At 41.9% G+C, this 14,271-nt stretch overlaps 1 protein-coding gene across 1 annotated transcript in view; it reads right to left on the bottom strand.

The window, feature by feature from the left end:
* LOC110502713 (CUB and sushi domain-containing protein 1) overlaps positions 1-14,271 on the bottom strand; it is a 510,046-nt gene that overhangs the window by 165,367 nt on the left and 330,408 nt on the right. The window contains exons 13-20 of the mRNA XM_021580963.2: positions 13,993-14,175; positions 13,044-13,370; positions 10,648-10,842; positions 8,657-8,795; positions 8,296-8,483; positions 6,731-6,919; positions 3,640-3,756; positions 3,197-3,412 (exon numbers count right to left, since the gene is read on the bottom strand). Of these exons, the coding sequence (XP_021436638.2) occupies positions 3,197-3,412; positions 3,640-3,756; positions 6,731-6,919; positions 8,296-8,483; positions 8,657-8,795; positions 10,648-10,842; positions 13,044-13,370; positions 13,993-14,175 (1,554 nt within the window). The remainder of the gene's footprint in view (positions 1-3,196; positions 3,413-3,639; positions 3,757-6,730; positions 6,920-8,295; positions 8,484-8,656; positions 8,796-10,647; positions 10,843-13,043; positions 13,371-13,992; positions 14,176-14,271) is intronic.

The raw sequence follows: 14,271 nt of genomic DNA, 5'->3' as shown, positions 1-14,271 counted from the left end.
CAAATGTTTTTCTGCCTCTGTCGACGTACTTGGAGAAGAGCCAACTCCAGGTATCGTCGACAAGCGGACCATTGGCGGACTCCAGCTCCCCGCTACCGCATTGGGAAGAGGGTAAAGCTTCCACTCGGGACCTGCCCCTGCGGGTAGAGTCCCGCAAACTGTCTCCCCAGTTCATTGGTCCCTTTCCCATCTCCAGTCCTGAGTGCCACTGCTGTCCGTCTTGTGTTACCCGGTACCCTCCGCATCCACCCTACTTTCCATGTGTCCAAAATTAAGCCCGTGTGTCACTGTCCTTTGTCTTCTGTTTCCAGACCCATCTCACCCCCCGGTAATCGATGGCCAGACAGCGTATATGGTGAGACTCCTCCAGAAGGTTCGACCATGGGGTAGGGGTTTCCAGTGCCTTTTTGACTGGGAGGGTTATGACCCGGGAATAGAGGTGTTGGGTTCCTGCTAAAGACATCTTGGACCTGGCCCTCATCGCCGATTTCCACCGCCGACACCCCGGTCAGCCAGGTATGCACCCAGGTAGGACACCAGGTGGCGTCCTAATGTCATGCCCTGATCTGTTTCAACTGTCCTTGTGATTGTCTCCACCCCCTCCAGGTGTCACTGATTTTCAGTATATTTATCTCTGTGTTTCCTGTCTCTCTGTGCCAGTTCGTCTTGTATGCTTTTCCAAGTCAACCAGAGTATTTCCCGTTCTCCTGTTTTTTGCTATTCTCCCTTTTCTAGTCCTCCTGGTTTTGACCCTTGCCTGTTTCTGGACTCTGTACCCGTCTGCCTGACCATTCTGCCTGCCTTGACCACTCTGTACCTCCTGGTCTCTGATCTGGTTTTGACCTTTTGCCTGTCCACGACCATTCTCTTGCCTACTCCTTTTGGATTAATAAACATTGTAAGACTTCAACCATCTGCCTTCTATGTCTGCATCTGGGTCTCACCTTGTGTCATGATAGATTTGCCAGATGGAGGGCTGAAGAGAGCTTTGTACACATCTCTGTGTGTGGAGTAAAGGTGGTCTTGGATTTGGCAAAATGGGTGGGGTTATATCCTGCCTGTTTGGCCCTGTCTGGGGGTATCATCGGATGGGGACACAGTGTCTCCTGACCCCTCCTGTCTCAGCCTCCAGTATTTATGCTGCAGTAGTTTATGTGTCAGGGGGCTAGGGTCAGTCTGTTATATCTGGAGTATTTCTCCTGTCTTATCCGGTGTCCTGTGTGAATTTAAGTATGCTCTCTCTAATTCTCTTTCTCTCTTTCTTTCTCTCTCTCGGAGGACCTGAACCCTAAGACCATGCCTCAGAACTACCTGGCATGATGACTCCTTGCTGTCCCCAGTCCACCTGGCTGTGCTGCTGCTCCAATTTCAAATGTTCTGCCTGCGGCTATGGAACCCTGACCTGTTCACCGGACGTGCTACCTGTCCCAGACCTGCTGTTTTCAACTCTCTAGAGACAGTAGGAGCGGTAGAGATAAGATCAATGATCAGCTATGAAAAGCCAACTGACATTTACTCATGTGGTGATGTTTTCTTGCACCCTCGACAACTACTGTGATTATTATTATTTGACCATGCTGGTCCTTTATGAACATTTGAACATCTTGGCCATGTTCTGTTATACTCTCCACTCGGCACAGCCAGTAGAGGACTGGTCACCCCTCATAGCCTGGTTCCTCTCTAGGTTTCTTCCTAGGTTTTGGCCTTTCTAGGGAGTTTTTCCTAGCCACCGTGCTTCTACACCTGCATTGCTTGCTGTTTGGGCTTTTAGGCTGGGTTTCTGTACAGCACTTTGATATATCAGCTGACGTAAGAAGGGCTATCTAAATACATTTGATTTGAATAAGTAAAAAAATAAGTTACACAAAACGCAAAAAAAATACCAAAATTGCACAATTGGTTGGGAGAATGTAAAACGTCAGCCATGATCTTCTGTGCCATCTTTCAAACACTGTTACATGTGTTTTGTAATCAAAGTCTGGTCTGTCAAAGCGTCTGGTTATTATTATTATTTATTTTGAAATGTTTGTATTTCATCTGTTTGTTAATGCCAACCTGTCCTGTTCTCTACTCACCACCACTGTGAATTGGCTCCTATTTGAGCAGGCCGTTGAAGATAGGCACAGGCTGCAAACCTCTTGTTATTTGGTTTCTCCCGTTTCTCAGGGGTGTTTTCATTGTTTATTGGAAATGTTTATGCTAACTGTGTTAAGTGTTGACCATAAGAATGTTAATTGGGTAATTGTAATAACTTTAAAGTGTGCTATTTAGAGGTTTAAATGGTTTATGCCAAGTGGTTATTTAGGATTCCCTAATCCTCATTCAGGGCAGTTCGTCAGTTTATGGCTTGTATTCGAGTCAAGTTATTATATTATTGGCCGAGTAAGTTTATTGTTTTGCAACCAAGTTAAAGGCCCAATGTAATGTTTTATCTGAATATCAGATAATTTATGGGTAATAATTAAGTAACTTACTGTGGTTGTTTTCCATTAAAATTTTTAAAAATATACACCAATAAAAAAAAAAGTGAAATACAACTAGACAATTTCTCAAGTAAGACATTTTCTAGGACTGTCTCAGAGTGGTTTGAGTGGGGAGGGAAAAAGCACCAAAGGGATGCATTGACCACAGAGTGGATCAATCCACCACAGCGGAGGAGTCTAATGGGAGGAATATGTAACCTGAAAACTAGCTGTTATTGGCAGTGGTTTGGAAATATTTTGGTTATTGGTCTATTCACCAGGCAAGCCAAAACTCCACCCATGCAAAACCTTAGAATGTCCTGTATAAATTGCATTTTCAACCAGCAACTGTCAGAAATAACAGTGATCATATTTTTTTCCATACTTTTGCAGTGTTAGTTTCATCAGCTGTTGTACACATATGAAACACATAATTTTGATTGCACTGGGCCTTTAATTATTTTGGTCATGTTTAAAATGTGTACATTTTTGTAGATACAACTCTGGATACAGTCTTCTCCATCACCTGTACTATAAATAAATACCGCATTTGATCTACTGACGCCTCAACAGTTACTGCTCCACACTGGGTCCTCTATCCTAACACAATGCCATTTGCAATTGCATTTATAATCAAAAACAATGTTCTAATCACTGCAGTCACATCAGATATTTGAATCCACATGAAACGGACTCTTAAAATTATACATTATACACAATGCATGACAACCCACCTGAGAAGGACATGTTGAAACCTTCATAGGACATGGAGAAATCTGAGACGAAGCGGAGCTGGGCGCTAAAGTTTCCAAACAGGCCGGCCTTGATGGAGGGGGGCAGGACGGAACCAGTGAGCCTGGCCACGGGTTCCGTGAAGCTGCCGTCCTCTGTGATGAGGAGGTAATCATGGGAGTCCTCCAGGTGGAACGTGTGGAAGAGCAGCTGCACTCCTGGAGAGATTCAGATAAGATTAGGCCTCCCTAAGTCACACATCAAAATCCCTGTCTCTACGTCACACCAGCCCACAGGGAGGGCTGGGGCTTAATGTTGATGAAAATATAGAGATACATCATTCAAATGGGGTGATGTAGGCCTAGTCACAGCCGCTTTTACTTACTTAATGCTGCAACAAATTATTGGTTGGTTCTTACTGTAGAGAGCTATTCATGAGTCGTACCTTTGCCATGAGACACCTCTATTGTCCATGTGCAGTTCAATGAGTTTGGGTAGAAATCAGGAAATCCAGGGGAGAGAATGGTTCCCTTTTTACCAAAGATATAACCACCACACAACGCTAAGGGAAACAAAATGAAACGTTGTAAATTAGTGTATGAGGCATTGTTTTTTAGACTCCCATAGTGGGGCGGCAGGGTAGCCTAGTGGTTAGAGCATTGGACTGTTCAAATCCCCGGGCTGACAAGGAACAAAATCTGTCATTCTGCCCCTGAACAGGCAGTTAACTCATTGAAAATAAGAATTTGTTCTTAACTGACTTGCCTGGTAAAATAAAAAAATTAAATACATTGAGAACTGAACATTATCAATGATTAATTAATGCCATTTCTTGCATAACAATCAGGGGTTTTAGAAAAATAAATTATAACAGCATTTAAATAAATAAAGATGCAAACAGTTATGAGTTCGTATCATTACATTTTTGATTAGTATACCAATAGTGCTGAAAATTGCTCAAAGAAATTGCTAAATTAAAAACAGAGTCCAGGTGGGTTTGAAACCAGAATTTAGGTCAGAGCCTGCAAACAATATCCCTGGGTGTAAGATAATCTCTTTTGCACTTTGTAAATGTTCTAAGCAAACTTTTAGTCACTCCTCCATGTTATTTGTAGAGACAAACCTAATGACAGTGTGAAACACAGACGTAGACACATGTTTCTAGATTAAAAGCCTCAGAGTTTACCCAACTAAAGCTGAGTAAGATGAAGACATGGGATACTGTACGCTGATAGTGAGTCTGTCTGGGAAGATCAAAAGCTAACTTAATAACCGAGGCAGAATTCTGACAGGATAGACTCTGTCAGTGGAGAAAGTCAGGCAGAGTCGTCCAAACAACAACTTATCACTGACTTAATTACAAGATAAATAAAATGTTACACTTTAATTGTACTTACCATGTTTTTGAAGCATGGAATCTATAACATGAATGTATATGTGAATAGACAAACAGAGGTCCAGAACCTCTAGCCTATGAGGATGAAGTCACTCAGTGTTTATAATTGGTGTGAGGATCTGTTAAATGGTTTGAAAATAGCTGAAAAGGGAAGCCAGCGTTCCCAAGATAGCACAGGTTCCCATGAACAAATGTATGGAGTTGGCACTTGCAATTATACCCGATTCCGTAGGCTATAGAGATGCTAGTGATTAAATGGGGCTCATGTCGCGCGTGTTATCATACACGCCCAAGGCTACCACTGAAAGTTAATCAGTGAGGATAGTTCTTTTGAGTGTGAGACAAATAAAAATATCATAATTGCATGGTATCCCAGCATGCGTCTACACATTTACTGAGGTCTGAGTCATCCCGTTTGAAAGAAGATAGATATTTTTGTTGTGAAAAACAAGGTGTACCTTCCCCCAAAGTGAGGGATCCTTGGAAATCATTGCAAATTACTTCTGGTATAGATATCACAAAGCGGGCCACAAAGGCAGCACTGTTTATGATAAGACAAATTGTGGGTGTAAACAATCCATATCTACAGTATCGTCTTTGCCACAATGAAATGGATCCTAAAGATGGCCCTGCTCTTAAGAGCTTAAGTCCTGCTTGCACCATAAACACAGCAGTGGGCGGGAGGAGACAGGTGCTTAGGATGCAGGACTAGTGGAACATTTCCGCGGGATGTGAAGAGTGCCTTTTCATTTTTTATTTTCACCTTTATTTAACCAGGTAGGCTAGTTGAGAACAAGTTCTCATTTGCAACTGCAACCTGGCCAAGATAAAGCATAGCAATTTGACACATACAACAACACAGAGTTACACATGGAATAAACAAAACATAGTCAATAATACAGCAGAACAAAAGAAAAAAAAAGTCTGTACAGTGAGTGCAAATGAGGTAAGATAAGGGAGTTAAGGCAATAAATAGGCCATGGTGGCGAAGTAATTACAATAAAGAAATTTAAACACTGGAATGGTAGCTGTGCAGAAGATGAATGTGCAAGTAGAGATACTGGGGTGCAAAGGAGCAAGATAAATAAATAAATACTGTATGGGGATGAGGTAGGTAGATACATGGGCTGTTTACAGATGGGCTATGTACAGGTGCAGTGATCTGTGAGCTGCTCTGACAGCGGGTGCTTAAAGCTAGTGAGGGAGATATGAGTCTCCAGCTTCAGAGATTTTTGCAGTTCGTTCCACTCATTTCTGCTGCACTTCTAAGAATGAGGGTTCTAAGAATTATACTACAAGAAAAAAACAATGATGGATGATCAATGTTATGCTTTGTGATTGTTCATTATTTTTCACCATTTCCAAAAAGTATTGTGCCATAATCCTCCTTCTAATATAAAACATTCTATCTCTTCCTGAAATGAATGGGTGATAAATCCAATTTAAAAACCAGATAGCAGCTTTGTCTAGAACAGGACCTGTCTATTGCATATGCCTACAGCCTTGTGAAATGATAGAGTAAGTAAGAGGGACAAATAGGCAGATACAACGGAAGAAAACACTTCATATATCTGAATGGGATGTGGAAATGCCACCACTGTCGATCATGAAGGTCAAGTTCAGAAGAGAACACATTCTGTATCAGACTTGGCTAGAATAGAAAATACAACTGATAAGCTAGTTGTCTGGAGGATGATATTGGGCGTACGGTCAAACGCTTGACTTACTGGAAAAATATGCCGTACAGGTTTATTTTCATCCCGAGTAGCGAGAAACAAATGAGATAAATAGTTGGAATAATGTCTTTCTGCAGAACCTCCACCCTGTCTCACTGCCTCTCTGACTCTCTGTTGTCTGACACCCAAAGTTATCTTAGTGTGTATATTCCAGTCACCTCTCCTCTCATCAAGAATTAATGAACTCAGCCCCCGAGGGGAGTCAAAGAGGCTTACCCTTTCCCCCAGATAAGAGAGAGATTCGTTAGCAGGGAGTTGTGTCTCCCACATCTCTTTCTGTGAATGTGATGGGGAGTGTGAGGAGAAGTGGTGATAGCTGGGTACATGTACTGTAAGTGTACCTGACACGAACAGGAAAAAGGAGAGGAAGGAAGGGTTGGACAAGGCTAGATGGGGTACACTACCATCACAGCTGGGCAGTGCGTGATTCCACTGATGGTTCCTCTCACACACGATGGGTTCCTCATCGCTCAGCGTGTAGCCTTGATCACAGCTGAATGTCACCCTGGAGCCAATGGCGAAATTGTTCCCATGCCGCTTTCCATTGACCGGGATCCCAGGATCTAAGCAGGAATCTGTTTCCATCATAACACCTTTAGGGATAGAAATAACTATTTCATACCAATTTCAGGCCCTAAATTTAATAGAGAATGGTGTCATATTCACTCTTTACTGTATAAATCATGAGAGGGAGCCACAAGGAGTTCTCTCTCATTTTCCCTCTCTTTTCATTTCATCCCTTGATGGAGGGTTGTCCTCATAGAAAATATTGTAATAATAATCAAATGTGTATTTTATTAATGAGCTTTTCCAAATAGCATACATGAAATGTTTATAAAGCACAATAGATGTCATTAACAATTTTCAGCCATCTGTCTGGATTTGGTAGTCATGTCTCATCCCTGCTTACTTAAAATGACAGCCAGTATTGTGCTACAGTAATTGTGGTTAGGTTAATATAGGGAACATTTACGACATACATTTTTTTGTGAGTATATAGTATAGACTTTTGACTTTTTCAACATTTTTTTACATTACAGCCTTATTCTAAATTGGATTTAATAAAAAAAAATGTCCTAATCAATCTACACACAATACCCCATAATGACAAAGCGAAAACAGGTTTTTCGATATTTTCTCCCATTCTTTTCTACAAATCCTCTCAAGCTCCCCTTCCAACCTGACAGAGCTTGAGAGGATCTGCAGAAATGAATGTGAGAAACTGCCCAAATACAGGTGTGCAAAGCTTGCAGCGTCATACCCAAGAATGTACATTTATTATTTCAGACGTACATTGTTTATACATTTGCAAAAAAATCTAAAAACCTGTTTTTGCTTTGTCATTTTGACGGATTGTGTGTAGATTGATGAGGGGGGAAAACAGTTTAATCCATTTTAGAATAAGGTTGTAATGTAACAAAATGTGGAAAGAGTCAAGGGGTCTGAATACTTTTCGAGTGCACTGTATCATAGTATTTGGAGGAAGAATTTGGCTAGCTATTTTACAACACTATTGAATTGTTGATAGATTACTAAATCTTCTTATTGCAGATGACAGCCTAGTGCTATCATTGGTGATGTAATAACGTTATATCTCATGAGCTAAATCTCATGAGGTTGGCCTTCGTAATAACCAATTATTTGGCATTTAAATCACAGTCCTGTTCAGGCAACAACACTAATGATGACAAGCTATCAAATATAAGTGTACATCTAATTTCACAGCTCCTACACCACTTCAGTAATATTGAAATGGTGTAAAAGCTGTGAAATTAGATTTACACTTCTTGTGATCACAACACCCACCACACGAGCTGAGTCAATATTGACATCAGCAGCACACACATGAAAGCGATATTGCACCACCAGTTGTAGCAATTAAACATTTTGTGGATTGCAAACACAACGTCCCCAGCTTTTCAAAGGTAGCCCTGTGGACACATTTCAAATTGAAAACCGTAGAACTCACTGTCGTAGCGGATCTGGAAGCCCACGCTGGAGCGACTGTTGTCCGTGGTGAATAGCAGGTACATGTAATTACTGGTGCTAATGAGAAAATGGGGCGCCTGAGTGCCATGATACTCTCCGATTAAAGGAGAGGAGTTGGAGGGGCCATCCCGAATCTCCAGTGTGTCATAATTAACCTCGGTCTGGAATCTACATGAAAACAGACAAAAAAGGAGGGGAAATGGAAGTAAATTAGAAGCTACTATTCCATCCAGGCAATTTTATGTAAGAAAATCATGGCAGATTATCTCAAACTGAATTATTGTGTGAAATTGAAATAGCTGCATCAAGGACAAGATCAATTCTAAACAAAGTAGGAAAACCTGTCAAAGGATATCTTGATGGCGTGATCTTTGCTGGCTTCAATAACCCATTCACAGTTCAAAGAATCTTTGTAGTATCCCGGCCAGCCAGGGGACAGCAGTACTCCGGTTGGAGCTGTTAAATGTCCCCCACAAGGTGCTAGAGGGGAAAGTGTAATCTTAGTGCCAAGGTTCTGACATAGAGAGCTTTCAAGTCTATATGCAACAGTATACAAAATGTAACAGTATACAGTCATGGTCAAAAGTTTTGAGAATGACATAAATATTAATTTCCACAAAGTTTGCTGCTTCAGTGTCTTTAGATATTTTTGTTAGATGTTACTATGGAATACTGAAGGATAATTACAAGCATTTCATAAGTGTCAAAGGCTTTTATTGACAATTACATGAAGTTGATTCAAAGAGTCAATATTTGCAGTGATGACCCTTCTTTTTCAAGATTTCTGCAATCCGCCCTGGTATGCTGTCAATTAACTTCTGGGCCACATCCTGACTGATGGCAGCCCATTCTTGCATAATCAAAGTTTGTCAGAATTTGTGGGTTTCTGTTTGTCCACCCGCCTCTTGAGGATTGACCACAAGTTCTCAATGCGATTAAGGTCTGGAGAGTTTCCTGGCCATGGACCCAAAATATCGATGTTTTGTTCCCCGAGCCACTTAGTTATCACTTTTGCCTTATGGCAAGGTACTCCATCATGCTGGAAAAGGCATTGTGCACCACCAAACTGTTCCTGGATGGTTGAGAGAAGTTGCTCTCAGAGGATGTGTTGGTACCATTCTTTATTCATGGCTGTGTTCTTAGGCAAAATGGTGAGTGAGCCCACTCCCTTGGCTGAGAAGCAACCCCACACATGAATGGTCTCAGGATGCTTTACTGTTGGCATGACACAGGACTGATGGTAGCGCTCACCTTGTCTTCTCCGGACAAGCTTTTTTCCGGATGCCCCAAACAATCGTAATGGGGATTCATCAGAGAAAATGACTTTACCCCAGTCCTCAGCAGTCCAATCCCTGTACCTTTAGCAGAATATCAGTCTGTCCCTGATGGTTTTCCTGGAGAGAAGTGGTTTCTTTGCTGTCCTTCTTGACACCAGGCCATCCTCCAAAAGTCTTCGCCTCACTGTGCATGCAGATGCACTCACACCTGCCTGCTACCATTCCTGAGCAAGCTCTGTACTGGTGGTGCACCGATCCCGCAGCTGAATCAACATTAGGAGACGGTCCTGGCACTTGCTGGAGTTACTTGGGCGCCCTGAAGCCTTCTTCACAACAATTGAACCTCTCTCCTTGAAGTTCTTGATGATCCGATAAAAAACGTTGATTTAGGTGGATTCTTACTGGCAGCAATATCCTTGCCTGTGAAGCCCTTTTTGTGCAAACAATGATGACGGCACATGTTTCCTTGAAGGTAACCATGGTTGACAGAGGAAGAACAATGATTCCAAGCACCACCCTCCTTTTGAAGCTTCCAGTCTGTTTTTCGAACTCAATCAGCATAACAGAGTGATCTCCAGCCTTGTCCTCGTCAACACTCACACCTGTGTTAACGAGAGAATCCCTGACATGATGTCAGCTGGTCCTTTTGTGGCAGGGCTGAAATGCAGTGGAAATGTTTTTGGGGGATTCAGTTCATTTTCATGGCAAAGAGGGACTTTGCAATTAATCTGATCACTCTTCATAACATTCTGGAGTATATGCAAATTGCCATCATACAAACTGAGGCAGCAGACTTGTGAAAAAGTATATTTGTGTCATTCTTTGGCCATGACTGTAGACTCCAGTATGGTGCTTGAGATTATTAACTACTGGGTATACTTTACTACTTGTAGAATTGTAGCATACTTTTAGTGGCTCTACAATTTTTCACCAAATGACAACAATGATATGCCCAGTGCCCACCCACTCCAACCCAAGGGAGTCAGGATGACATTGGCAGATTCCACTGGATACTTATAGGATTATATGGATTATCGTGCAACATTACACAGTACCTTCACACCGAGGAACTGCTGCATTCCACACTACATTTCCATCCTGAATGATGCAGGTTATGGACTCAGACCCATGGGTTTTGATGAAGCCTTCATCACATGTGAAGAGCACGGAGCTCCCCAACAAGAAGTGCTCCCCATTCCGCTGGCCATTGACAGGGATGCCGGGGTCGTGGCATTCATTCTGACCAAACGCTAGAGAGGAAAATAAAACTGGTTTCGGTGTTTTTCAGTGATTTCAGTGTTTTCTGTACTATTGTTTTTTAATCAATAAGAAGATATCAAACTGGATTCGGTGCCACATTTAACTTGTGTGTCTTATCCCAGAGAACACGATGAGAACCTTGTTAATTATTTAGTAATTGAGAATAGATGCTAATCAGGCAACAACATGAACACAGCACAGTGGCAAAGACTGATGCCATGAAGGCAACACGTCCATTTCCCTGCCTCATTGTCAATACACGCCTGCTCTCTGATAGTCACTTCCCATGCCAGATTGGAAGACATGTCCCTCTCCTCCTAACACGGTGACACCAGTTCTATAGAGCTATTGAGTTGCCACACCACAGGCTCTCCCACCATCCCCATCACATGGCTGACACCTCCCGCCAAAAACAACTCCCTGTCTTAGTCACTCTCCAATCGTGACAGAAGAGTCCAGGGGGTGGAGGCAGAGGTGTCATGCCCACAGGAGGCACAGGGGCATGTGCCCCATCAGATTGTTTGTAAATTATGCTTGTTTTTTTGTTGGTTATACTACTAGCCTAAAGTTGGCTTTAGCTAGCCCAGATAGGTTCCCAATCTCCCAATGTCATAACTAGCTACCAAGAAGCCATCTCAGGCTATCAATCAAGTTAGAGTAGCTAGCTTGTCTAACTATCTTAGCTGGCTTGCCTGCTGGCAAGGTTGGTAGACTTTAAATAAGAAAGCAATAACTTAATGTACTGAATAAGACTCACTATATTTTACCCAGATTTTAGCAGAGATGCAGAAAAGCATATTTAGTTTATTTAAAAAAATAACCACCAGTCAGCAGGATACAGACAGCTCAAGAGGTATTCTTAGATTTGTAGAATTGTTTTATTATTATTATTCTTATTTTTACATATAATTAAGCATAATGATTCTGGCTCTAGATTGTAGGAAAATGCTGTTTCAGGTGTTTGAAAATGAATAGCCCCCCTCCGGACCACCCCCCCAGTCATCCTCACATACTTTGTGACCCCTCAGATTTTTGGGGTGCATGATGCCCCTGGATGCAGATGCATAAGCGAGATAAGAACGGTAACAACATCCTCCTCCATTCCATGAATAACCTTTCCGACCACTGCAGACTGCCTCTGTTACTCTCCCACCAAATAAATCCAGGAGCTGCGGAGGAGAGACATGTCTCTGCATAGTCTCCCCGGCCGAGAGTTCAAGAAGAGAATGTGTCCTAGAGATAGCAAACAGGAACTGGGGACAGCAATACTCAGACCTATTTTCAGCTCAGTGTGGCACAAGCATAATTCCATTAACACTGGGTACAGCTGGATCAGTTCAATATTTTTCTGCTACAGAGTGTGTCTATTTCGAGGCAGAGGACATGAACACACCTCGACCATTGCTGTTTCCTGTTTCATGATAATGTCTCTAAATTATCAGCAAAAAAGGGAAAATAGATGCTTACCTTCAAGGTTCGGAATTGCCTTGCAGTATTATTGTTTTTCTTATCTCGTGTTTACAGATACAAAATGTTGGAGGCCAACTGGTACACACATTTGCATTAAAATATGCATTAAAATGTTAGGATTGTAAATTATTTAAATTACAAACATTCCCAAGGCCCCTTTAAACGGTGTAGTATTGAGAGAAAAGGGAGAAATTTGAATTAAATTTGCCATAATCGGTGTGAAATAATTTCATTGAATTCATGGGTTAAGTAAGTAGGAAAGGGGATGCATTACTTCTTGAACAATATCTTGACCAGTTAATCACATATAATATAATTAATAATAATTCAAATGGGATGTGGCTGGTTTTAATTACAGGGAAAAGATAGATGTGTCTACATAGGGAAATGTATAGTATGGCCATACAAATTCTTAAATAGAACGGTCCCACCCACTTCCAGCTAATGAGTCTCCATTCTCAGACAGGGATCCTTTAATTGAAGACAGAATTTAAATGTTTTATTTGCTTTGTAAATAATTCTGATTTGTAACTTCCCTTGTAAGAGTATACCTGACTTAGCATTTGATTGAACACATATGAATAGATACTATAGAGACTCCTTGACTCAGTATTTGTGCTTACATGCAGTTCTGAATTGCATAACAGAAGACATTGTGAAGGCCATGGGTCATCAAAATATAGCTAAAACGCAAATATCGTTAGAAGGAAGGGAAATTTACTTGTATAAGTGATGTTAAATCCTTTCCCAGTGTTGGAGTGGTCAGTCTGGAACTCCAGGCGCATGATGTGTCCATTGCTGGCTATCTGAGAGGGTACGTCCTTCCCGGAGAATGTGCCAAACGTGGTGGGCTCCGACATCCCATCGTCTTTCACAATTAGATAGTCAAACTGGGGCTCTACCTCAAAGTCGCTGAAAATTAGATGAATCCTGCACCCTGGCTCTGCGATAATGAGCCACACACAGTTCATGTTGTTCCCATACTCCTCAGGGTAGTTGGGGGAGAGGATTATTCCTGATGGGGTGGTGAAATTGAAGAAGCAGGAAACTGCAAAAATAGATAGGGGCACACACACAGATCTCCCATCATGCATTGATGCAGCACACAGTGAGATAAATTAGCTCTTTTATAAGACATCACTGAAGACATTTTGTTTGAAATGGGTGGGATACATGCTTTCCTTTGAATTCTTCATTCTATTCACTGCACCAGGTGGAATAATATAACCCTGTGTCATGACAGTAGAGAGGCTATCAACCAAGAGCTTACTGCCCTTGGCTGTATAGCTGCTTAACCCTGGTGTCAGCCTTCGTGCCAGAGGGAGGGTGAATGGAAAATATTGAAATCTACTAACTAACAATACAGGCTTACCTGCAACAGCAGCTCTTACTTTAAATAAAAAATAACTCAAGACCTCTGTTTAGAAACGGTAAATAGTAAGCTCTGTTAGCAATGTCTAAATGACAGGAGTAATGATCTTTGAATGGTATAGCACCAGAATGGACAGCAGGGAGTGTTGACCAAGCAATGATGACAGCTTTACATGTGTCAGAGGGTATAGTCATACCACATTTCTTCAGACTGTTGGGAGTATGTAGGTGTATCAGATGGATCAATCTAAATGAGAGTGTTGTTAATTAAAGTCATGCATTTTGAAATGGCATCTTACACACGCAGCTGGGTTTGTTTCCAGACCACTGGTTGTTTTGCTGGCAAGATATTGTTCTCTCGCCGACCAACTCAAAGGCCGCCTGACACTCGAACGTTAGCATGTCGCCATGTAAAAACCCCTCCCCCGATCTTCTGCCGTAGGCCGGGATGCCAGGATCCCCACACCCTCCTTTGTCGATTTCTGTAAAAATATGCAAGCGTTACCATGTTCAAGTTCATTCAATGGTTTCATTTCCTAAGGACATCTGGTTAGTTGCTCTTCGGGTTGAATGTCCTA

This window comes from Oncorhynchus mykiss, chromosome 23, assembly GCF_013265735.2.
Source record: "Oncorhynchus mykiss isolate Arlee chromosome 23, USDA_OmykA_1.1, whole genome shotgun sequence".
NCBI classification, from domain to species: domain Eukaryota; kingdom Metazoa; phylum Chordata; class Actinopteri; order Salmoniformes; family Salmonidae; genus Oncorhynchus; species Oncorhynchus mykiss.
This window is presented reverse-complemented; position numbering and strand designations above follow the sequence as displayed.